Source organism: Muntiacus reevesi, chromosome 13 (genome assembly GCF_963930625.1).
Source record: "Muntiacus reevesi chromosome 13, mMunRee1.1, whole genome shotgun sequence".
Lineage (NCBI taxonomy): Eukaryota > Metazoa > Chordata > Mammalia > Artiodactyla > Cervidae > Muntiacus > Muntiacus reevesi.
Genome location: NC_089261.1, coordinates 69,867,442 through 69,894,237, shown reverse-complemented (window position 1 = coordinate 69,894,237; position 26,796 = coordinate 69,867,442). Strand labels below are relative to the sequence as shown.

Below are 26,796 nucleotides of genomic sequence, written 5' to 3'. Positions count from 1 at the left end.
ATGATCTTACTTTTTTGAATGTTGAATTTTAAGACAGACTTTTCACTCTCCTCTTCCCACCTAATCAAGAGGTTCTTGAGTTTCTCTTCACTTTCTGCCATTAGCATGGTAGTATTTGCTTATCTGAGGTTGTTGATATATCTCCTGGAAATCTTGATTCCAGCTTGTGATTCATTCAACCACGCAGTTTGCATGATGTACTCTGCATATAAATTAAATAACTAGAGTGAAAATATACAGCCTTGTCATACTCTTTTCCCAATTTTGAACCAATCAGTTTTTCCATGTCTGGTCCTCACTGCTGCTTCTCGACCCACACACAGGTTTCTCAGGAGACAAGTTGGTCTGGTATTCCTGTCTCTTTAAGAATTTTCCAGTTTGTTGTGATCCACATAATCAAGGGCTTTAGCATAGTCAATAAAGTAGTTTTTTTGGAACTCCCTTCCTTTCTCCATGTCCAACAGTATTTAAGGTGAGAGCTAAAACCATTTTGGACAGTCAGTTTTCCTGAGTCTCTCCCAAGTACACAAGTTACTAAACTTTTGTTTGTTTTTCTCTTGTTAATCTATCTCAGGTCAACTTAATTCCTAGACCAGACAGAAGAACCAAAAAGGGAAAATGTCATCCTCCCTGAAAACCTACATCACAAGATTGATGAGTTAATTTAAATACTTCATGTTAAATACACATTGTTTAAGGTAACTGCATTGTGTTATGGTTTCCTGGGCTTGCCTTGTGGCTCAGCTGGTAAAGAATCAGCCTGCAATGCAGGAGACCTGGGTTTGATCCCTGGGTTGGGAAGATCCCCTGGAGAAGGGAACAGCTACCCACTCCAATAGTCTTGCCTGGAGAATTCCAGCTTATTCTGGTAAGCAACAAATTTTATGTACCAGTACAATGTACTATAAGTCGATAAGTAATATAGTCTTCTCACCTGCAATATGAAGAAGATAATGCCTATCCATAAGGCTGTTTTGAGGATTAAATTAAATCATCCCTATAAAAGAATAGCTGCCACACGGTAAGCACACGTTGCTCATGAGCTAACACTGACGAGTTGGTGAGGGTGGTAACATAATGGTAAAGGCATGAGGGACCTGCCAGCCTGGGTTCACATCCCAGCTCAAGTGCCAGCTCTGTGACCTTAGAGGAAGTTACATAACTTCTCTGTACTTCAAATTCATCATTAGTAAAATGTACATAATAATAGCTCCCCATCTGCATTGGGAAATTGTGAGGATCCAGTGAATCAATAAATGCAAAGAGTACAAGACATAATAAATGCTTAATTTTAATCAGTGTTATTTTGTATGCTATTGGTTCTTCAGCTAGGTAGAAGACTGCCTTTCTCAAAGCATCCAGATAAGTGTTATCACCATATCCCTCTGGCTCTTGCTTCTCAGTTTCTTTTTTTTTAAATTAATTAATTTAATTGGAGGCTAATTACTTTACAATATTGCCATACATTGACATGAATTTTTTTTTGCCATACATTGACATGAATTAGCCATGGTTGTACATGTGTCCCCCATCCTGAACCTCCCTCCAACCTCTCTCCTCATCCCATTCTTCAGGGTTGTCCCAGTGCACAGGCTTTGAGCGCCCCGTTTCATGCATCGAACTTGGACTGGTGATCTATTTCACATATGGTAATATACAGGTTTCAATGCTATTCTTTCAAACCATTCCACCCTCACCTTCTCCCATAGAGTCCACAAGTGTGACCTTTTTATCTGTGTCTCTTTTGCTGTCTTGCATATAGGGTCATCGTTAACCACCTTTCTAAATTTCACTTATATGCATTAATATACTGTATCGGTGTTTTTCTTTCTGACTTACTTCACTCTGTATAATAGGCTGCAGTTTCATCCACCTCATTAGAACTGCTTTAAATGTGTTCTTTTTAATAGCAATATTTAATAGTAATATTCCATTGTGTATATGTACCACAACTTTCTTATCCATTCATCTGCCGATGGACATCTAGGTTGCTTCCATATCCTGGCTACTGTAAACAGTGCTGCGATGAACAGTGGGGCACACGTGTCTTTCAATTCTGGTTTTCTGGGTGTGTATGCCCAGCAATGGGTCATATGGGAGTTCTACTTCCAGTTTTTAAAGGAATCTCCACACTGTATCTTCTCCATAGTGGCTGTACTAGTTTGCATTTCCACCAACAGTGTAAGAGGGTACCCTTTTCTCTGCACCCTCTCCAGCATTTATTGTTTGTAGACTTTTTGATAGCAGTCATTCTGACCATCAGGAGATGGTACCTCACTGTGGTTTTGATTTCCATTTCTCTGATAATGAGTGATGTTGAGCATCTTTTCATGTGTTTGTTAGCCATCTGTATGTCTTCTCTGGAGAAATGTCTGTCTAGTTCTTTGGCCCATTTTTTGATTGAGTCATTTATTTTTCTGGTATTGAGCTGCATGAGCTGCTTGTATATTTCTAAAATGAACACAGAAAAAAACAGAAAAATAAATAAATAAAATGAACACAGGACTCAAGCAATTTATTTTAGTACAAGCAGATCACCATTGCCACCTAGTGGCAAAATGCTAGCAAATTCAATAAGGAGGAATATTGCCCATAAAGGGGTAAATTTTCTACAGCTGTGAATTTAATTCTTTAAGACAAACTAGATATTTGGAAATCTGTGATACGTTTTCTATAACAATTTGAATTGGATACAAATATAAGTGGGGGAAATTTAAAAACTGAAAACCACAGAAACATTGCTTGGCAAATACAGCAGAACCAAAAAAATTTTATTTTACATGAGCCAAACAATTGGGTTTAAACTCAATGCCAAAAATATTTTGGACAGACTTGTGATGTTCATATATCCCTGATATTTTCTAGGGCCTAATCTTCTATGATATCAAATGAGTGTGCTATATGTGTTGAATTCCTTTTGTAGTTATAAAAGTATGGGATAAATCACTATGCTAATTTTAACATGATGAATCTATAGTATTATCTGTCAGAAGCATTTTCTTAAGGGCAAACCTTAATGACTTCTAAGATTCGTTTCAACTTTTTGATATTTTAAATGCAGCAATATAAGAGGAAAAGAATTAGAAATGTGAATTTGGAGTGTAATTTAAATAGCACAAATGTTATACTAGGATATTAAGTTATATTATTAGATAAGTTAAAATATTAGTACCATACAAAGAACACAGACAATTGCATCATTCAGCTTTACTTTCTGCAAGTCAAAACCTATAAGAGAATTCAAAACTGCACAAAACTACTATAATCTATAATATTTAGGCTACTCCTTGCTTTGCTCATTGAAATATGCATGAACTTCAGAGCTATAATTTAGTCAAATGACACCTGTCTTCCAACAACACAGTTCAAATGTTAGTTATCAAGGCGTCTTAACTGTGAGTAATTATATAAGAGCTGCCAACTCTCAGACAGTAAAGAAACTGCCTGCAAATCAGGAGACCCAGGTTCAAACCCTGGGTCAGAAAGATTCCCTGGAGAAGGGAATGGCACTCCAGTATGATGGGTTTCTCAGGTGGCACTAGTGGTAAAGAATCCGTCTGCCAAAGCAGGAAACATTAAGAGATGCAGGTTTGATCCCTGGGTTAGGAGGGTCCTCTGGAGGAGGGAATGGCAACCCACTCCAGTATTCTTGCCTGGAGGGTCCTGTGGACAGAGGAGCCTGGAGGGCTACAGTCCATGGGACTGAAAAGAGCCAGACACGACTGAAGTGACTGCATGCCGACTCTTTGGTCCAAATATCACCATGTAAGTAACAGATGAGCCTCGTAATCAGTGACTAACATGTCAGTCTTTTCAAAGTCTGTCAATGCTTGGTCACTGTACATCTGTTACTCAATTCAAACAGAGATAGCAAATTATATTGCCTCCTTGGGTTTCAGGGATAAATTCACTGACATTTCAAAGAAGTACATAATCAAAAGAGGGAATTAGCCCATAAAGATGAAAGTTCAACAAAGAAATAAATGTGATGATGCTGGAAGTGAAAATTGGATGTGAACAGAAGATCTGAAGATGGCAACAGTAAAGCAAAGATAGAAGAGACCTAGGCTAGCAAGAAGGCAAGGGCCATGAATGTAAATGACAAGGTAAAGTCGCTTCAGTAGGATTCTAATGGACTGTAAACGGGCTGGTTGTACAAGAAACAGGAAAAGGCCCTAGAATGCTGATACCATGTCCTTTGGAGTGATGCAGCTATGAAGCCAAAGGAACTTAGTCATCACAAATGGATCAAAATAAATGAGGAACAAAAAGGATGACAACACCCAGAGGAAGTGACACCAGAATCAAACCTCACACTAAAGAAACTCTCAGAGATATTTTAAGACTTTGAAAGGACAAAGGACAAAATGGAAGTTAATCCAAACTTAAAAAGAATTTGACAATTCAATTCACCGAGGCATAGAAAGAATGCTTGCTCCGTATAAGTTATATGATGAGAAGGCAAGTAACTGTTCAAACTCCTCTTGATAAGATTTTGACAAGGAAATAAAGTACTTTAATGGTCGATGTTTCCAATGTTTTAAACTACAGTGTACTGGATAAATATTAGTTTCACTATTTTTTTTCATCTCCTTCGGTTCAGTTACTCAGTCATGTCCAACTCTTTGTGACCCCATGAACTACAGCACGCCAGGCTTCCCTGTCCATCACCAATTCCCGGAGTTTACTCAAATTCATCTCCATTGAGTTGGTGATGCCATCCAACCATCTCATCCTCTGTCGTCTGCTTCTCCTCCTACCCTCAATCTTTCCCAGCATCAGGGTCTTTTCCATTGAAGTCAGATCTTCACATCAGGTGGCCAAAGTAATGGAGTTTCAGCTTCAACATCAGTCCTTCCAATGAACACTCAGAACTGACTTCATTTAGGATGGACAGGTTGGATCGCCTTGCAGTCCAAGGGACTCTCAAGAGTCTTCTCCAACACCACAGTTCAAAAGCATCAATTCTTTGTCACTCAGCTTTCTTTATAGTCCAACTCTCACATCCATACATGACTACTGGAAAAACCATAGCTTTTATCTCCTTACACATTTATAAACCATGGTAAGAGAGTTTTTAATGTTTTGAGAAAACATTTTAAAGGTCACAGAACAATTGTTATTTTCCTATTGATTTGTTAAGATCCTTTGCCCAGTTTCAACTTAGTCATTTTCATGGTCTTGCACTATTGTGCAAAACAAGAACTGCATGTATTATTGCCAAAGCCTAAAGTTTTCTTTCACAATTCTCAGTCACTATAAACATGTCATTCAGAAATTGCCACCTTGAATGTGACTATAATAGCTAGTCCCCTTCTAAACCTACTTTATAAATGACTTGTGGTGTCATGACGTAATGTTGAAAGATGTCCTTGCCCCTAACCGAATTAGACACACAGAAGAGCATTATATACCTGGCAGTGGCAACTGAACTAATATACCACTGACTCTTGGGTCTGCGTTCAAGTGATCAGTTATATCCAACAGTTCTTCCTGAGAAACATCCTTAGGTTTTAGAATGATCTCACCTGAAAGAAAAACAAGAACAGAAAGTCACTTGACTAACAAAGATGTGTTTTGTCATTAATGATGTCTTACACGGTGTTTGATTGGTTCCCTCTGTTCTTGTCCCACTGAAAGAAAAGGCCCTTCTACAAACGTGATGTTCAAAGCACCATCAGGAGGGAACTTTTAAATGGTACAGATGTTTTCTTATGATTCACATGCATTCTTTGGCCTAGTATTCCATGCGACAAATGGCACTTATTTGTGATGAGCTGCTGTTAATGGATTTGAGGAGAGTAAAAATACCAGTACCACCACTACCACCACCACCATGAACTAGGCCGGTTAATGTGATTTAAAAAAAAAAAAGGCCCTTAAAATGTAACAAGTTGCTTTCATGTTTTCCAATAGGACAAGAAATCACACCAAGTTGATTTAAAGCAATTTGAAGAAAAAAAAGAGTAAGAAATGAATGTGAATGTTGGGAACTAAATAATCAACAGAATGGCAATAAATAATAATAACACATGTTATTCAAATAGCATTTAGTCGACAGCTATCATTCATAATTACCACACTTTGAAGTAAAACCAGGAAACGTTATCTGGTAACAAGTACAGCTAAAATGCTCCCCACCTACAGCAGTGGCGGCTTTGATCTTCCTCCTGACATATGCGTGGCTTGCTGGGTTATCACCCACTAATATGATACTGAGGTGAGGCCTTCTGTTCCCAAGGGAAACCCAAGAGTCCACGCCATGCTGGATTTCTTTCTGGATCTGTTTGGCCATTTCAGTTCCTGAGATAATAATTGCATCATATCTGTGGAAAACAAACAAACAAACAAAAAATATACTACTAAAAAGGCAGTAAGGACTATCCAGCCACATCAATTTAAAGTATGAGAGTGAACAAAACATCTATGATCCCCTAAGCAAGCAACCAAACTTTGATTTTTTTCAGATATATTTGACACTCATTCTTCAGGTTCAGAAATGCATGCATAACTTTTTAAAAGTAGTCCAACTCTGCTTTTTAGTTCTGCATTTAGTTCTGCATATCTGTCTACAGTATACATTTCTTCATCACTTTCACATATATGTTTTTTAATGATCAAATCACATACTCAAGACCTAGAATACTGGTTCTATTAAAAGCTCTGCCTTTTTTTTTTCCAGAAGAGACAGATCAGCACAGTTGAGTTAAAACTGGCCCCTATCTTCAAAGCCCCAAACATGTTGTATATACCTGGCCCCATAACCTTTTGACCCAAAGGCAAAGTCAGTTCCCTCTTAATAGTACATCCAGTACAAAATCCTGAAGTCATGAGCTCTATACTACACAGCTGCTCTCATTTACTGCAAGAAAAATTGTATCCCACAGCTCTAGGACTCCGTGACAACAGCTGCCAGTACTGCCATGCTTGTCACTGATGGGGATCAGGCCAGGAAGCAAACGGCTGTCTCCCCTTCTCCCCACCCCACCACCCCCAGCACCCTGATCACACCAAGGCATTATTTCTAACAGAACAAACACATAAAACATTACTTCATGGCAGTTTATAAGTGCTTAAGAAGGTAAAACATGCTATACTTTGATAGATGACATAAATTTATCTCTGGAAAGGCACAAAAATGAATGCATTATGGGAAGGCTTTACTGCTCTCCATGATCTCAAATTTAAAAGTGGTGAATTAATATTGCTTCTACTACATGCAGGAGACATAAGAGAATCGGGTTCAAACCCTGGGTCAGGAAGATCTCCTGGAGGAGGGCATGGCAATCTACTCCAGTGGAGAATCCCACGGACAGAGGAGCCTGATGGGCTACGGTCCCTAGGGTCACAAGGAGTCGGACACGACTGAAGCTACTTAGCATGCATGCACGCACTTCCACATGTTTAGTTTTTAAAGGTATCAGATAAAATAAAAGATAGTTCCATCTGGTGCCCCTGTCCTTTCACTATTGAAAGGTCTGGTGAAAGCATGATCTATAGTGCATGAATATTATACAAAACACTAAATGCAGGTCAATGAATAATATGCAGGAGAAGAAACGGAGGAAAGAAAAACCTTTACCAACTTAATTTTTTCAATCACCTGTACAACTTTTATGTTCTAATGAGAGCAGGCATCATGAATATCAGCCAGCACAAACAAAATTAAAATGTGTCATCCCTTCCAAATAAGTTAGCTCCCCTTTCTGACAGGTTGGTGTACACACATGTAGAACCAGATCAAGAATACTATTTCAACCTGGCACCAGTGGTCCACAGGACTCATCCAGGTTCATGCAATTTTGATGTCAACAATGTTCTGCTAAGAAGTGATCCTGAAATATAGTCTATGTATACAAACATCAAAATTGCCTGGGAAGCTTACTGAACTTGCAATTTCTGGACGCCCCCCCTCCACCACCACCACCCCCATGATTCAGGACCCCTGGGGGAGAAGAGACAGCCTGGCAATCTGCACATCTAACAGGCTCCCACAGGTACTCTTATGCATGATCATGTTTGAAAACCACTTCTTCAGTTCAACACAAAAGTGTATTTTAATCATGTGCCTGCTAAGTCACTTCAGTCGTGTCTGACTCTTTGCAACCCTATGGAACCCTCCAGGCTCCTCTGTCCATGTGATTCTCCGGGCAAGAATACAGGAGAGGGTTGCCATGCCCTCCTCCAGGGGATCTTCCTGACCCAGGGATCTTATATCTCCTGCATTGGCAGGTGGGTTCTTAACCACTAGTGCCAGGTTCTTAACCTGGGAAGCCCCAATAATAATCATAAGCATGGGTAAACAAGTAACTGGTTTTGGTATTGGGGTGAAACTGCCCTCATAGAATGAGTTAGGAGGTATCCATCCCTCTTCACATTTCCAGAAGAGTTTGTGCAGAATTGGTTTTATTTCTCTCTTAAATGTTTGGTGGAATTCACTTGTGAAGCTCTCTGGCCCTGGGCTTTCTTTGTGGTAAGGTTTAAGACTACAATATTAAATTATTTAATACAAAGGGCTCTTTAGGTTCTCTATAATTTCTTGAGTGACCTTTTGTAGTTTGTATCTTTGTACATTCTAATAATTGGTATGAATACATAATTATTAGACTAAATAAAGATAAAATACATTCACTTTTGAGTTCAATTTTATTCTTCAGGATTAAGAAACAAACTTTTTTCACTATTTATTTTGAATTCCTGATGCTCATTTGTTATTGGTTCACTTAAGTGGACTTCTAATACTAAGGGCCTTCCCAGGTAGCACAATGGTAAAGAATCTGCCTGATAATGCAGGAAACGCAAGAGATGTGGATTTGATCTCTGGGTTGAGAAGATCCCCTGGAAAAGGAAACAGCAACCCAGTCCGGAATGGTTACGTAAATTAAGGCCACTTGACTTAATGTAATATTATGCAGCCAATAAAATGTTAACAAAAACAATGGCAACACAGAAAATACCTATGACATAATATTAACAGGAGCAGCTGGATAAAACTTCTTGGATACTATCAACCCTGAGGTCTTCTTTGAAACTAATTTAGGTTTGTGTTATATCCCATTCTGAACACAAATTAGTTGATTTTTTTTTCTGGTCCAGACTACACTTCTTAATAGTAAATCGCACTAATTACTAATCATTACTTTATCCCACTCATTGGACAGTTCAGATTTCACCCAAGCTCCTACATCTTTAAGCATCCTTCTACAACTTAATCACCCCTAAACCAAACTATTTTAACAATCTTCATTGAGCTCCAGGGAATTTGATGAAAAGTATGCGAGTACTTCTATGGAGTATTATCTCCACAGAAGGTAATCTGCTGGGTTTCTTTGTTGCTACTTTTATCATCTAATTAGGGTATTAACATGAAAGCATCTGAAAAACAGAGATTTGGGTCATTAAAGTAATTGCTAGATTATTACTAAAATCATGGCTAACAAGGTCTGAGATTAGTATTAATTTTCTCTGTTCACCTGTTGATCCATTTTAATCAGAAAACTTGATTTTGGAGACATTACATTAGAACATATTATCTCTTAACAGCTGAAGCACAGATATAAAACTAAGATATAAGATAATAAATGGTGAAACATTTAGGTTCTAAATTTAAAACGATGTAACTGCTACAGTCCATGGATTCATGGATTCAAGAGTAGGACACGACTTAGTGACCAAACCACCACCAATAACTGCTTAGAAATAAAAACTGTAACCAGATAGCTATCATAACTCATTGTCATTAGAAGACATAAGGCATTAAGACTCAAAAATCACAATTTGCCAGCAAAATAAAATGTGATCTTGAGAAACTGCCCTTGCGCAAACTCTCATCTTGGTTGAAATAATTCCATGGAAAATCAGCTTCAGTAATGGTACAAACTGGAGTCTGGGTCCTTTAAGCTTCACACAAGGATAAAATGATCTTTAAATAAATTCTATAGCAGACAAAGAAACTGAGTAAATACCATAGGAGAGGGTTTCAAGAAAAACTAACAGCCGTACATATACAATTTGTCTTTTAAAAATTATCTTTGTCTTTTAAACTATCCATTCTACGACAGAAGGTGTTAGTTGCTCAGTCGTGGCTGACTCTTTGCAACCCCATGGACTGTAGCCTGCCAGGTTTCTTTGTCCATAGGATTCTCCAGGCAATAATACTGGAGTGGGTAGCCATTTCCTTCTCCAGGGGATTTTCCCCACCCAGGGATTGAACCTGGGTCTCCTGCACTGCAGGCAGATTCTTTACCATCTGAGCCACCAGGGAAGTCCTATAAGACATGATTACTTACATAACATAAACCAGTACCTCTTACTAGCTCCAAAAACATAGGTTTTTTTATTTTAAAAAACCCTTGGGATATCCATTTAGTTACTAAAAATGAGTTGATATAGTAAAGCATGGTTTGGGGAAGCCTCTGTTGGAGGATACCCGAAAATCTGCCTCGAGAATGGCATTTAACATAAAAGTCTGTAACCTTGCCTCCAGATGGAATAGATTGCTGCCCAGTTCCATACACTTAAAAACACTGTGCCAGACTCATGTGATATTTTACAACGCAAGCACATTTTGATTTGTAAACTTCTCACACAGCAAGGCAAAACTGGGAAAATTCAATCACCAAGAATTTTTCATTTGTAACTTTTTGGCTTTTTAGATAACTCATTTCAAGAAACAGTAAGCTGCAACAAATAGAAGGGACTTATTCATTTATTTCCTTGACATTTAAATATATTTTCTTTCTATTAATAAATCCATTTTATCATGAGTAAATGGGGGAAAACTCACTGCAAATTTTAAAGGGAAACCATTCTGAGATTAAATATTAAACAAATAATAATTTTATAATTTTCAAATTCTGTTAAACACTATTTCTTGAAATTCTCTACTAAAAAAAGTATTTATATGTTCCATTATAAGTATCTAATTCAAAGTATCTAATTCAAAGATATGAAAGGCAATCAAAAATACTTTTTTTCATTTGCGGCTCTATACCAGAAATTGGTAATCAATCTGTTAGTTGAAAACAGTCAGTATCATTACAGAAAGAGTTCATCAAACTCAAAGATTCACTGCAATAAGAAAAACACTAAGGCTCAAATTTCAAATCAAGAGGATAATGTAGGATTTAAATCACATTCACTATGAATAACTACACAACTAACGAGTCACTACATATTAACTCATTATTGACTGGGGGATTTTTGCAGAGACTAACACCTGTGGCCAGCAATTTGTTATCAAGCGATATTGATATATCTCCAGTCAATAACATTTGGGTAACAAAAGACATATTACTACATCTCTGATCAATAATGTGTTAAAAGAGATGACCGAGGATGGGGACAAGTGGGGAGGCAGACAGTGGCGACCTCTGGAAGATGGAATCTCTTCTCTCTGCTGGTCCTAGAAGAGAAAAGAGACACCAGTGAACATCAACACACTGTCTGGATTTCTCCCCACCCGAGACCCATCAGTCTACAGGTGTTTCTCAACCTTACAGGCAACTTCATCTTCATATATGGTACTTAGTGACAAGGGGATGTCAGAATGCCACCTATCCTAACCTAACTAGTGCTGCCTTGAAAAAATAAAAACCTATCAAAGGTATTACTATTTCTATACAGCTATAATCTGAACACAGTTGGGTTGAAAGTTACACTTCTTTATTTACATTAAAAATAGCTTTCCAAAATTATTCCACTCGATTATTTCAAATTATAAAAGACCGTAAATTCAATTTAAAAAGCTCTGAATTATCCGTGTGTGTATGTGCATGTGTGTGTGACAACAAGTGGCTTCAACGGGACAGTTAGGTTTTTAGCTGTCATGGTTCTCATTCGGTGTATTGATACCTGGAGAAGACAGGATGATGGGATTGTCTATTAACACCATCTGACAAAGGGAAATGAACCAACTTATACAATTTGAAAAAGGTTAACTTCACTCTGGGAAGAAGCCCTAAAATAACTCAAATTCAACAAATAATTATCTAAATAGTGTGACTGTGGTACATAATTCCTTCAATTCTGTAATGCAAAGAGAATTCTACAGAATCTGCTTTTCCTAGTTTGCAGAGCTTGAATCCAAACCAACTGGCAATATTTTTCAGACACCATGAAAGCTTCGGCAATCAGAACTGTGGGTCATTGTTATCTTCTCACATATTCTCTGGAAGACAAACAGCAGTCACTACAAACTAAGTCCAAAGTAAACCCTATAGAACTTTTTTTTTTTTTTACTTCAATCACGCAAGACTAAGATTCAAATATATACAATGAAGAGTTAGTCAATTTAAGTTAAATAAGCCGTCACTATGTTTTCTCATTACTGATCTTTCCTTTCTTCCCGGCATTGTACTGGGCACTGGGGCTACAAAAAGACGAGTAAGGCACAATCTCTGGCCACGTAAAACTGCAGTTACAGCACGTTACTGAAATCTCTGTAAGTCTGAAAACAAGTGGACTCACTGGCTCTGGGTCAAAAGAAATTATTCTTAGCTTCTTGGATCTGAGTTTGTATAACAGCTACAAGTAACGGACGGACGGACAGCATACCATTTGTACAGAACAATTAAAACCCACTCGCAATCTGCTGGCCAGCAGCAAGGTCCAAGGAGACGCAGTGAATCTAAGATTGATCATGTCAGTCTAAGACTGCAGACATTTGGGAAGCGCCATACAGAAAAACACCGAAAAATCAAGATTAAAGCCTGATTTTGTGAAATCATTAACAACTGTAGAGCTCGAAAAGACCTCAGCATTACCACCAACAAAGAAATTCAGAAACTCTAAACCATATGGCCATCGCCCACTCCCTTGTGTACGAAACACAGCCAGAACCAAAACCAAACAAATGCTTCAAGCAGACCACGTGTTTTTAAGGCCCCTCTTCTCTGGTCTCAAAGATCTTCCTCAGTCACTCAACTGCACCTGCTGCAAAGATGGCACGTTCCAGGGAGCGCAGAGAACATCCAAGTTGCCTGACTTGAGGCGGATGCGACTAGCCGGCCTGGCCTGCAAGGCCAAGTTCCGAGCGAAGACAGGCCTCGCCCCCGCCCCGCCGCGCGGCTGCCCCGTAGCCCCGGCTCATGCGCGCGAGGCCTGGCCCGCGCCAGCTGTAGGCGCCCGGCCGCCCCCCCCCCACAGCCAGTGGCTTCGCACCCGGGAGCGCCCGGCCCGAGGAGGTCGAGCGTCCGGGAGCGCTCGTACCTTACGCCGCTGCTCCGAAAGCCCCGGAACGCCTGCCCCGCCGCTCCTGGCGCGGCGAAGGGCGACACCGCGCTCCGGCTCAGCGCCGACACTCGGACCAGGCGGCCGCGGAGCAGCCAGAGGCCGCGGGCCACTACTGTCATGGCCGCGAATGCCGGCTTCCTGACAGAGGCGCCACCTCCGCCTCTCCGGTCCTCACAGCGCCAGCCCGGACTCCGCCCCCACCCGGCTCGGCGGGAGAGCGAGACCAGCCGAAGGTTCCCGGGGGCACCTTTCAGGGGCGGGGCTAGAAGCCGAGTTCGGGGCCGGGGGCGGGGCTGAAGGACCCGAGCCCTGTCCTGTCAGGGGGCGGGGCCGGGACCCGAGCCCCGGGCTGGACTAGCACGTGCGTCGGAAGGCTGGAGTCTGAGGGATGGCCTGCCGGCGACGTGGCTTCCCTTGCAATGGTCACGCTGCTGATGTGCCCATAGTGAGGACACAGGGAAAGCGTCTAAACTAATCAGTCCAAGCAGCACGCTCCCCTTCTCCCAAACCATTGCTCTGCCCCGCAGCTGCCCAGGCTACTGGTGATTTCATTTAAAGCAGGAAGGTTCATTTAAAGAGACAGATTCTGTCTCCCTTAGTGAGACCCTGGAATACCTTTCTCCTGAGAGCAGGAGAAAGACATGTGTGAGTGTGTGGAGGGAGGAGGGAGACCTGGATGAACAAGGCTTGGACCTAAGATTTTCTATTGCTCTACCTTATCATTTCCACTTTGGAGAGGAAAACCTGTCATTCATTTTCTGGAGTCTATGATCTAACTGACACTACCTAGGAATCTGTGTTATGTGGTGAATTTGTAGTGAGAAAACAAAATAGAAGCTTCCTTTAAAAAGTAAAAATCAGACTGACCATTTTTTTATGCTGAGGTATGATAGAAGATGAACTGAGTTATGCTTTTATTTGAGCAAAAATCAACTTGAATCAGGCAGTATCCAACCTAGCAGAAAGTTCTAAGGAGCATGTCTTTCACAAAATGAAAGACTTGTAGGCAGAAGGGGGCAGAAGTTATACTAGACAAATAAGTGGTTTCGTTCGGCTATCGAAAGGTTACTTTCCTTTAAAACTGCAGAGATCTATCAGACCTACTACCTAACTAGTGATAATATGAAGAAAGAAACAGAACTACCTTCGTCCCCTTAAATTAAGTATTGTTTTTAAATTTTTTCTTGTAGTCCAGCTTAAGGATAATGCAAAATATAGGAAAAGTGCACAAAATGAAAAATACATAATTGGGAAAATTAAATATATTTTCTGTATTAAGAATACAGGATTATTTCTGTGAATTGTGACATTCATTAAATTAAAAGTAATAAAAATTATCAGTAATAATAGCTAACAGTTTCTGTAGATTTACTCTGTTCCAGGCATTTGTCCTTTACATAGATAGCTTCATTTAATCTTGACAATAATTCTCTGAGAAAGATCCTCTTGTAATTCTCGTTTTACATATGATAAATCTGATCTATGAAGAAATTAAGAAACTTGCCCAAAGCTAGAAGTCTAGGAAGTGGTACATTCAAAATTCAAAGAAAGGCACTTTGATTCTGTAGGTTAAAAATAATAATAATAATAATCCATGGAACAAAGAAGACATGAGAAGGGAAAATGAACAGAGAATATATCAAAATTTGAGGAAAGCAGCTAAAGAAGTACTTCTGGAGAAATTGGTAGCTGTAAATGCTTATTTTAGAGAAGAGTAAAAGTCTAAAATCAATGGTCTAGTAATCTCTAGGGCTATCCATGTTGCTACAAATGGCATGGTTTTATTCTTTTTTATGGCTGGGTAATATTCCATTTTATATATGTACCACATCTTATTTATCCATTCCTCTGTTGATGGACATTTAGGTTGCTTTCCTTCTTGGCTATTGTAAATAGCACTGCAATGAACATTGGGTGCATGTTTCTTTTTGATTTTTAGTTTTCTATGGATATGGGGCTTCCCAGGTGATACAGTGGTAAAAGAACCCACCTGCTAAAGCAGGAGACACAGGAGAAGAAAGTTTGATCCTGAGGTCAGGAAGATCCCCTGGAGTGGGAAATGGCAACCTATACCGGTATTCTTGCCTGGAAAATTCCATGGACAGAGGAGCCTGGTCAGCTACAGTCCATGGGATTTCAAGAGTCAGACACAACTGAGCAACTAAGAACACAAGCGCAGATACATGCCCAGGAGTGTGATTGCTGGATCATATGGTAGTTCTGTTTTTAGTTTTTTGAGGACTGTCCATACTGTTCTCCACAGTGACTATTCCAGTTTACAGTCCCACCAACAGTGTAGGAGGGTCCCCTTTTCTCTACACTCTCTTCAGCACTTACTGTTTGTAAGCTTTTTGATGATGGCCCTCTGACCCATATGAAATGATACCTAGACTCATAGACTTTGAAAATAAACTTATGGTTACTAAAGGAGAAATGTGGTAGGGAGGGATAAACTACAAATTTGGGATTAACATATATCCACTACCCTATATAAAATAGATAATCAACGAGGACCTACTGTGTAACACAAGGAACCCTAATCACCAGTCTATAGTGATATATATGGGAACTTATGATATATATGTAAAACTTAATTACTTTGCTGTACACCTAAAACTAGCACAATATTGAAAGCCAACTATACTCCAATATAAAATAAAAATTAAAAATTTAATAATATCAATGGTCTAAGCTTCTACAAATTAGAAAAGTAAGAACAGTTGAGCTAAAGAGCTAAATTAAATAGAAAACAGAGAAATAGCAGATGAAATTAATGTTATCAAAAGCAAATTTTGAGAATTAATCAATACAATTGATAAAATTGTAAGACTAATTGAAGGAAAAGAGCATTACAGGGAGCAATGCATTCCTATTCTCATTCCTACATGTTTTGCTGAGTGTCAAGACTAGACCCTGACCACTTTTTACCCGGGCCATTTCTCAGGAGTCTTTTTAAAAAATATTTTCTTATATTTAAAGAAACTAGTATTTATTTATTTAAAATATTTGTTTATTTATCTGCACCAGCTCTAGTTGCAGCATGCTAACAAACTCAGGCCCCCTGAGTTGGGAGCATGGAGTGTTAGCCACTGGACCACCAGGCAGGTCCCCATCTCTCGTGAGTTTTCATGCAGCTGGTAATTCTGAGTGAGGAGGTGGTGATTCCCTGTCTACAAAGAGAATGCTTGCTTACTGCTTGCCTTAAAGGGATGAGATCCTTAAGCTCAGAGCTCCTCGTCTGTGGTGCAACAGCCGACTACACATGCAGGCTTCATCTGGTCTTCCGTGTCATCCTGCGGTATGTGGGGCTCAGGAAAATGGAGCAATGATGCTAATGCTCCAGCAACTACTTTTTTGGTCGACATCATTTGCTTAGCTATTGCAAGGTTTATCTCTGAGTTCTCTATTCTCCTCCATTGTTGTGTGTGTGTCTGCCTTATGCCAGCATCACATATTTTGATAACTGTGGCTTTGTAATAAGTGTTTAAATCAGAGAGTATGAGACCTCCAACTTTATTCTTCCTTTTCAAGACTGTTTTGGTTACTCAAGGCCCCTTAAGATTCCATATGAATTTTAGAATAGGTTTTCCTGCTTATTTTAAAAATGGCATTGGGACTTTGATAGACATTGCATTAAATCTGCAGATTGCTATGAGTAATGTTGGCATTTCGTCAATAATAAGTCTTCCAATCCATGAACACATGATATTTTTTTATCTATTTATGTCTTCTCTGATTTCCTTCAGCAATGTTTTGCAATTTTCAGTGTAAAGTCCTTCTTGGTTGGGTTCATTTGTAAGTATTTTATACTTTTTGGTGCTATTGTAAATGGAAATATTTTCTTCATCTCCTTTTTGGATAGGTCATTTTTGATAACTACTTTTGCTGTAACAAATTTCTTGTCTCTCTTCAGGAGTCTCATGTCTTCTGTAAGTTTTCATGAAACTGTAGAGGACTAATTTATTAGATTGTAGATAGGGCTCAATTAAATATGTATTTGGCCACCTAAATAAAATAGGCAAATTTCTTTAAAAACACAAATCATCAAAAATTGACCCCAAAAGAAATTTAAAAATTGAATAATTCCATGAAAAAATCAAGTTACTAATTGTCTTCTGACAAAGAATCTTTAGTCTTCGGTGGACTTCACTGATAATTTCTCTCAAATGTTTAAGAAATCAATAGTAACAATAATGCAAGTCTCTCAGAAAACAGAAGAGGAAGGAACCTTCCCATCTCATTTATTAGGCCACTAGTATCCTGGTATCAAAACATTACAGGAAAAGACACTACAGACCAATATCCCTCAATAACACAGTAACAGAAATTTTCAAATACACTAGCAAATTTAATAAAACAATATACAAAAAGGCAATCTATCATGACCAAGTGTGGTTTATCCTGTGGATGTAAATCTGGTTCAACACTCAGAACCAATCGATTTAATTTACTATAGCAACAGATAGAAAAAAACAAAACAAAACAGTAATGAGCTCAATAGACATAGAAAAATTATTTGACAGAATTCAACATTCATCCATGAAAAAAAATTTTAAACTCGCATAAAATTGTAAATAGAGGGATACTCATCAAGCTTATAAGGGATGTCTAAGAAAACCCACAGATAATGATTATGCATTAGTTTAACACAAGTTAAACTAATAAGTTTAACATAAGTTTAACATAAGTTAACACAAGACAATAATGTCTGTTTCCACAGTTTCTACTTTTTACTACTTGTCTGTGATTGGCTCCAAAAGGGTACAAAAGAACTTTTGAAGGTGACAAAAATGTTCTATATTTTGATTGTGGTATGGTACACAGTCTATTAATTTGTCAAAACTCATTAAATTACACACTTAAAATGGGAACATTTTATTGTATGTAAATTTTTCAATTAAAATCGATTAAATATAGGGCTTAAGCATTTGCTGATTCTCCTTAGAATTAATCCACATTCCTCAATAAGAAGCATTATATATATATATATATATATATATATATATATATATATATATATAGGTAGGTATGAATAGATCAATAGATCTACCAGATAGATCTGTAGCATAGTGAGCTTATCAATATCTATCCACCTCTCACGTTAGTGGTCCATAATTAATTTGGCCAGTAGAGGGAGCCAATATTTCATGAATGCAAAAGTTTGGCACTGCTTTTAGTGACCCTGTGGTCTATAGCCCGCCCGTGGGATTCTCTGGGCAGAAATACTGGAGTGGGTTGCCATGCCCTCCTCCAGGGGATTTTCTCGACTCAGGAATCAAACCCGCATCTCCTAAGTCTCCTGCATTGGCAGACAGATTCTATACCACTAGCACGTTCTGGGAAGCCCTTATTAAAAAGCACTGAATATAAATTCATAGAAAATAATGAATATGAAAAGTTTTTATCAGATGTATAAGAAATTTTAATAAGATTTGGTAAAATCTTTTCTGACCACATAATACAGGAAATAAAAATATTACTTGTGAAAGAGAGAAACTTCTTTCATGTATTTAAATAGTAGACCTGATTTTGACTCTCATCTAGATGTTGTGGGTTATTTAAACATTACCTGAGATTATTTTTTTAAAAAACAAATGTTGTAAAGTTATACACGTTCATTACAGAAAGCTTAAAGGTTACAGAAAATCTGAATGAAAGAAAAGAACAAGGAAGAGAATAAGAATCAAAAGTATTATTGTCACCATTCTCACAGTGTGCAAATACAAATGCTATAAAAATTTGGGTGCATTGTCCCAGAGATTTTATTGTACATCTTATTTTTACTTGATTGTAACCACAAATAACACAAAGTTAAAATGTAACCACTATTTGCTATCTTAACCATAAAAATGAAGTATAAATCGAATATTTTTACATAATATAGAAAGTTCATAACTACATTAACTATGTTCTTTGACATGCTTTTAAACAGTAATCAATTTTAAAAATTACAGTAAAGGTTATAATATTTATTAGTCACATTAAATGATCCTTTTGTGGCTCTAACGTTCTTAAGCAGAAAATATGAATCATTACAACTGGAAATGGGGCAGGCAGTAGATGGCAAAATCCTTTTTCCTTATCCTTAATGGTCTCCGTTTAATTTGTTAGAGGGAAAAAAGTATAATTTATGAACAGGAAAGTCTCAGATGAGAAGCACATTTTATTTTATTTTATTTTTTTTTCCCCCTCCCGAGAAGCACATTTTAAATTTATTTACATATTGGAGATCCAACCAGTCCATCCTAAAGGAGATCAGTCCTGGGTGTTCATTGGAAGGACTGATGTTGGAGCTGAAACTCCAATAATTTGGCCGCCTGATGTGAAGAGCTGACTCATTGGAAAAGACCCTGATGCTGGGAAAGATTGAGGGCAGGAGGAGAAGGGAACAACAGAGGATGAGATGGCTGGATGGCATCACCGACTCAATGGACATGGGTTTGGGTGGACTCCGGGATTTGGTGATGGACAGGGAGGCCTGGCGTGCTGCGGTTCATGGGGTCTCAAAGAGTCGGACACGACTGAGTGACTGAACTGAACTGAATATACTGGGCATATGGTGTATTTCCAAAGAAACTGTACGTGCATTCCCACTCAGCTTTTCCTTGCTGTATACCAATAATGTATTCATGATTAAGTGGAGGGCACAATGAAATGGATGATAAACAGTAAGTTTTGAGCTTTGTTGGAATTATGTATCTTTTATTAATATCCATTTGGCACGAATGAGTTATATGTAGATTTTAACTGATGGAGGGGATAAAGGGGACAGAGTTAATGTGAATGTTAACAATTACATGAAAATAAACTGTGTCCACTAATGTTTACTGAAAGCTTAATATCTTCCAGGTATGTTCTGCTGCTGCTGCTGCTAAGTCGCTTCAGTCGTCTCCGACTCTGTGTGACCCCATAGATGGCAGCCCACCAGGCTCCTCCATCCACAGGATTCTCTAGGCAAGAATACTGGAGTGGGTTGCCATTTCCTTCTCCACCAGGTATGTTCAGTACTGTGTTATTTGTATCAAAATTTTAAATTTAATATAGACAACAGCTTTATAAGGGTTTAAGCAAAACTATTGTTTTCCTTCTCATCTTATAAATATAGAATCTGAGGCTCTGAGAGGTTAACTTTTTCAAAGTCAGAACTGTTAGATTGGTGCAAAAATAATTACAGTTTTTGCATTGTTGAAATTTGCCATTTGATATTGGAAAACAATCTTAACTAACCGTGGTTATGTTATACACTAACTTAATGCACATTTCTCACTTCATGTTTTTCTGCTAATGACATTGCTTGCTATTTATTTTATATTTATAGTTTATATTTATTTTATATTTATATTTAGACTATAGAAATGATTTTAGACAAAAAGCAAATTCAAGAAATTTTCTTATTTGAGTTTGAAATAGGTCATAAACAGTGGTGACAACTGGCAACATCAACAATACACTTGACCTAGGAGCTGCTAACAAATTTACAGTGGAGTGGTGGTTCAACAAGCTTTGCAAAGGAGACAAGAGCCTTGAACATGAGGAGAAAAGCGGCTGGCCATTGGAAGTTGACAACAATCAACTGAGAACTCTCTATCATTGAAACTGATTCTCTTACAGTTACACGAGAAGTTGCTGAGGAACTCAACATTGACCATTCTAAGGTTGTTTGGCATTTGAAGCAAATTGGAATGGTGAAAAACTTGATAGCTGGGTGCCTCATGAGCTGACTGCAAATTTAAAAAAAAATCATCATTTCGAAGTGTCTTCTCTTATTCCATGCAACAGCAATGAACCATTTCTTGATTGGATTGTGACATGTGGTGAAAACTGGATTTTATACCACAGCCTTCAATGACTAGCTCAGTGGCTGGACCAAGAAGTTCCAAAGCACTTCCCCAAGCCAGACTTGCACCAAAAGAAGGTCATGGTCACTGTTTGGTGGTCTGTTGCCAGTCTGATCCACAACAGCTTTCTGAATCCTGGCAAAATCACTGTGTCTGAGAAGCACGCTCAGCAAATCGATGAGATGCACTGAAATCTACAGTGCATGCAGCTGGTCTTGGTCAACAGAAAGGGCTCAATTCTTCTCCACAACAAAGCCTGACCGCACATTGCAAAGCCAGCAGGACAACTTTTAGCAGGGAAAATGCTTCTGCTACTAGCAGGATGTAGGACACACTTTTCAAGAATCTGTCATATCTCAAAGCATGTGTTTTTATGCTACAGGAATAAATAAACTGTTCTCATTGGCAAAAATATGTTGGTTGTAATGGTTCCTATTTTGATCAGTAAAAATGTGTTTGAGCCTAGTTATAATGATTTAAAATTCACAGTCCGAAATCACAGTTTCATTTGTACCAACCTAATAGAATATTTCTAAAGTTGAGGTTCACACATAAGCCTGGTCTGGCTATAACAGAAATGCCTTTAACCTACACATTCCTATTTCCAGTAACTACACATAAAAAACTCGCTTAAAGCAGTTTTGCCACTTTAAGATGCATCACTAGCACCATGTTGTATTCAAAGAAATTTAAAGAAATGATTTAAAATAATTGATAGTTACTTCAGTCCCTGAAAGCAACTCCAAAGTATAAAATCTTTCTTAACACAAACCAAAGATGAACATCTTAGTTTAAATCTACTACTTTATCAAATAACAATAAAGGGAGTGGTTTACTCTTGTAAACCATTATTTATATTTTTGTACTTGTATCATTATTTGTATACACAGATAATTGTAGTATATTAATTGGTTCTATAAGACACCTTTCTGGTACCATAGGATATAAAATTCTTAACCTCTAAAATTAGAGGAGAGTAAAACACATCCCCATGGTGTTCTTTATTAATGGTTTTTAACTGGTATGGTGCAAAAAGAAGCAAATTTAGGAATCATGCCTTAAAGCACAGAATGGCAAACACTATGTTGCATTTACTTATGAATATACAAATACAGTGATTTAAAATTTTTATTTAATAACTATTCAGCACATGCCATCTGCCTATATTAATAAACTGACAATAGATTAAATTATCTGTGAAAGTGAAGTCACTCAGTTGTGTCCGACTCTTTGTGACCCCATGGACTGTAGCCCACCAGGCTCCTCCATCCATGGGCTTTTCCAGGCAAGAATACTGGAGTAGGTTGCCATTTCCTTCTCCAGGAGATCTTCCCCACCCAGGGATCCAACCGAGATCGCGCGCATTGTAGACAGACGCTTTACCGTCTGAGCCACCAGGGAAGTTAAATTATCTGTAGTTATTGCTAAAGATGGATTAAGCACTTATTCTAGATTTTTAAAGCTCTTATTACAATACGATTGTACTTTTACTGTTGGTGGAGCTAAAGAGCTAAAGAGCTAAAGAGGATGTATAAGGGAATTCACCTACTTCCCTGGATCTAAGCCAGCAAAGAGAAAACTCCAGTTAGAACGCTTGCTCAGTTACCCACGTTCAGTCGTGTCCAACTCTTTGCAGCCCCATGAACTGTAGCCCGCCAGTTTCCTCTGCCCATGGAATTTTCCAGGCTAGAATACTGGAATGAGTTGCCATTTCATACTCTAGGGGATCTTCCCCACCCAGGAATTGAACCGGAGTCTCCTGTGTTTCCTATATTGGCAGGTGAATTCTTTACCACTATGCCACCTGGGAAACCCCAATCTTTAGAATATATCTGTACTACAACAGGTAAATTAGATTACTTCCTTCCCAGAATTTCTCCCATCATAACTCTTGGATTTGATGACAACTTTTGTAGCCACATTCAAAAATGATATTAGCTTACCAAGATATCTGTTCTTCTGAAGCATACACCCATCAGAGCCACATACATAAACTCTAAGCTTTTCATTACATTTCAACTCAGAGAAGCAACACTAACCTAATGCGATAAAATGAATCAAATTTATCCCACAGCAAGAACTACCTGAAAAATCCAAATTAAAAAAATTAAGTTGAACCTCTTTCAAATAGGCCAACACCTGAATTTCTGTTTTACACATAGGTAGATATATTGTTCTGCTTGTCTGTTCAGGTTCTGCATTGCAGAGAAAAGAATTTAAAAGTCAGAATGCTAAAATCTGGAAATAAGGTAAAGGATTATGTAGATAGAGCAGGGGGAAAAAAAAATCAAAGGACAGTAAATTCCTATTATTAAATTCTCTGCTCTAGTGCTGGATTTTTCTAGTGTTTAATTGGTCAGTTTGTTTGACTTTTTGGGACCCTATGGATTGTAGCCCAGCAGGTTCCTCTGTCCATGGACTTTCTCAGGCAAGAATAGTGGAGTGACTTGCTATTTTCTTCTCCAGAGGACCCTCCCCAGCCAGAGATGAAATTCATGCTTCTTGTATCTCCTGCATTACGGGAGGATTCTTTTTACTGGCTGAGCCATCAGGGAAGACAGAATTCTTCTAGCACGGAGCTCTAACTTCAAGGGCACTGCGTGTGGTTGTGCATGTGTCCACTGTATATTCCTAGGGGGTGCCATTCACAGTGAGCTCTGCTTGAGGACTCAAGCTCTGTAAGACTATTTGTGTCTGTCTATGTATCTGGGTTTCCCTGGTGGCTCAGTGGTAAAGAATCCCACCTGCAATGCAGGAGCCACAGCAGACCCAGATTCAATTCCTGGGTCATTAAGATCCCCTGGAGGAGGGCATGGCAACCCACTCCAGTATTCTTGCCTAGAGAATCCCATGGACAGAGGAGCTTGGTGGGCTACAGTCCATGGTGTTGCCAAGAGTCGAACAAGACTCTTTAAGCTACTTAGCACACACATATCTATGTATTTATCTACATATAAAAACAACATCTTTATATTATGTTAATTTGTGAATATATATTTATCTACTAAATATTTAGATTGAGATGACTTCAGAGAGAAGAAATGACAATGGTTTATTGTTATGAAGGGACTCATTTCTGAAGAAAAAAAGAAAAGTGACAATTCTGCACACAATTCAGGAAAGTGAAACACCTTTTTGCAAGGGAAGCGTCTTTTGCACAGTGCACCAGGCTGAGCTGGAACCATCACCAAATTTTTGAACAGTGGCTGTCAAGAGCTAAAGCTATGTATCAGAAAGATGGATTCTGTATCTTTATATATGTGATTTTATGTGCTGGGAATATAGATGCTTGCCCTTTAGGATAGTTTTAGGTGGTATAATGAAGTTCCAAATATGCTGCTCATATTGATTAGCAAATATTTCTCAATCACCCACTTTGTGCAATATAAGATGTGAGGTTCTATAAGGATTAAGAGCATGAGTAAGATATAGACCTTGAATACATGTAGTTTGGAGTTGATTTGGAACATAAGTATATAAGAATACATACGGTAGAAAAGCACAAGATATTTTTAAAAATAGCTTGAGGCTATGAACCTATGTCAGAAGATATTTAAGAAAATAGAAATTACTGCCATTTAGTACTGAAATATTTCCTCAAACAATGTTCAATGGTAATGAAGAGGAAGCTCAAAATGAATAACAGGAAAAACTACAAGCTGAAGGTTTTCACTCGACAAGAATAGTTTCGCTTGTGCTTCTACTCCCCACCTGTGACTTGAATCTTTTCAAACCCACTGGCCTAAACAACCAACTCAAAAAATCTAAGAAAGGACTGGAATCGGGACCCAGGAGGGTAGATTCTGACCCTGTGTCTCTCAGCCTAAGCATGCCCATAAAAAGTCTGATTTGCCTCGAGACTGACGCGTGCGATCGAGCGCTGGCTGCTGAAGATGACAGCCTCTTTACTTTCTGTTCCTGGGGCCAGCACGTTCCTTGTGAGTCAGGTAAGACTGGGTTTTAAACCCTGAGCAAGTGCCTTCCTTTCTTCATCTGAAAAATGAGCAAACAATGAGCTCCTCAAGGAGAGACCGTTAACACATGAAGACCATTTGATACTGTGGCTGGCATGCAAAAAGTTCAAAGAAAATACAGCAGGTGATGGGCAGCTGCTTAGTAAGAGCTGCTGCTAGACGAATGGAGTTGGAGGCTTGAGTTACATCACCTACAGCTTAGTAGCCCTGGGCGCGTCACTTCAACTCTGTACCTCAGTTTGCTCATGAGGTACTTTGTGGGAAGCTGTGATAAATAAACATCCCTGGTGACTGACAGTAAAGAATCTGCCTGTAATGTGGGAGGCCTGGGCTCAAACCTTGGGCTGGGAAGATCCCCCGGAGGAGGAAATGGCAACCGACTCCAATATTCTTGCCTGGAAATCCCATGGACAGGGGAGCCTGGAAAGCTACAGTCCGTTGGGTCGCAAAGAGTCAGATAAGACTGAGCAACTAACACTTATACTTAAAACACCTAATACATGTACAGTGCCTGACACACCATAAATTCTGAATAAAAATCTTAGCCATTCATTGCAGTGAGCCCCTGGTGCCTCAGCAGGTAAAGAATCTGTCTGCAGTGCAGGAGACACAGGAGACATGGGTTTGATCCCTGGGTCGGGAAGATCTCTGGAGGAGGAAATGGCAATCCACTCGACTATTCTTGCCTGGGAAATCTCATGGACAGAGAAGCCTGGCAGGCTACCATCCAAAGTGTCGCAAAGAGTCGAATATGTCTCAGTGTGTGCACGCATGTGCATGCATGCACACACACACACACATACACAGTAGGAATTAGTAAATTATTTTACGTATCTATCAAGGTTGTTGGGAGATTAAGACCATCCACAAAGGTACTTACCGAAGCTTCTAGCTTGTGCTAAGTACTCAATCAGAGTTGCATATTACTTCAGTGATTATTATTACTATGATTATTGGGATTGTACTATATTGAGTACATTGGAGAAGGAAATGGGAACCCATCCCAGTATTCTCCTCTGGAGAATTCTATGGACAGAGGAGCCTGGCAGGCTACAGTCCATGCAGTCACAAAAGTTGGACATGACTTAGCTACTAAACCACCATCACCACCACCACCACCACTGTATCGAGTAGTATAAAACAGATTTTTACATTTCTAATGATTTATTATTTGTAATTAATTAATTAATACTTCATTATTTACTCATTCATTAATTAGATGGTTGGATAGCATCACCGGCTCAATTGACATGAGCTTGGGTAAATTCCAGGAGTTGGTGATGGACAGGGAGGCCTGGTGTGCTGTGGTTCATGGGGTCGCAAAGAATCAGACACGACTGAGCGACTGAACTGAACTGAATTAGGTGCTATCATAACGTTAGTAAAAAAAAAAAAAAAAAAAGGGCAGTTTTTCACATATGGCTAAGAAAAGATGTGAATTGAAAAGTGTTATAATAATATAGTTAAGGAAAGCACAAAATTGATTGGCCTTTCTGTAAAGGTCTTACTTTACTACTTTCCAGCTCTTTGCAAGATAGATTTTCTGAGTTTTTAATGTTTAGCCATCTGAGTTAAAGATATATTTACTTCCTCCGCAGTAATTCGAGTCAGTCCTTTGGTATTCAGCTAAATAGAACTCGGGGATTTTGAAACAGTATCTGTTCACATGAATATATTTGGCATCACTAGCGAATCTAAAACTACATACAGAGGGTGTCATGATCCCTCACACTCATGATGACCCAGTATCA

The 26,796-nt window shown here is 38.7% G+C and overlaps 1 protein-coding gene and 1 long non-coding RNA gene across 6 annotated transcripts; one reads left to right on the top strand and one right to left on the bottom strand.

The window, feature by feature from the left end:
* Positions 1–609: 609 nt before the first annotated feature.
* On the bottom strand, positions 610–13,449 carry LOC136145905 (bifunctional methylenetetrahydrofolate dehydrogenase/cyclohydrolase 2, mitochondrial-like). 5 transcript variants are annotated; one of them, XM_065904676.1, is made up of 5 exons: positions 13,210–13,444; positions 11,333–11,404; positions 6,142–6,326; positions 5,415–5,528; positions 610–2,451 (listed from the first exon to the last, which is right to left on the bottom strand). In XM_065904676.1, the coding sequence occupies exons 1-5, from the start codon at positions 13,350–13,352 to the stop codon at positions 2,090–2,092; spliced, it is 876 nt and encodes a 291-aa protein (XP_065760748.1). In that variant the 5' UTR covers positions 13,353–13,444; the 3' UTR covers positions 610–2,089. The 5 variants fall into 5 exon arrangements, 4 of the variants coding, with proteins under 4 accessions (XP_065760748.1, XP_065760749.1, XP_065760751.1 ...); XR_010658866.1 differs by having other exon boundaries at positions 2,315–2,451; positions 6,146–6,326; positions 13,210–13,448; XM_065904677.1 differs by lacking the exon at positions 610–2,451 and having other exon boundaries at positions 2,500–5,528; positions 6,146–6,326; positions 13,210–13,449.
* A 2,372-nt stretch (positions 13,450–15,821) lies between these two features.
* LOC136145908 (uncharacterized) lies at positions 15,822–21,446 on the top strand. Its single transcript, XR_010658867.1, has 3 exons — positions 15,822–17,028; positions 20,083–20,228; positions 20,580–21,446. It is a non-coding gene; the product is annotated as an uncharacterized lncRNA (long non-coding RNA).
* The last annotated feature ends 5,350 nt before the right edge of the window (positions 21,447–26,796 follow it).

Excerpts from the sequence above, each read along its gene's own strand:
- LOC136145905 (XM_065904676.1), bottom strand. The coding sequence starts at position 13,352 with ATGACAGTAGTGGCCCGCGGCCTCTGGCTGCTCCGCGGCCGCCTGGTC. Across the intron at positions 11,405-13,209 it reads TTTCGGAGCAGCGGCGTAAG|GACCAGCAGAGAGAAGAGAT; the intron begins GTACGAGCGCTC and ends TTTCTCTTCTAG. Across the intron at positions 5,529-6,141 it reads CAAAGCCGCCACTGCTGTAG|GTGAGATCATTCTAAAACCT; the intron begins GTGGGGAGCATT and ends TTTTTCTTTCAG.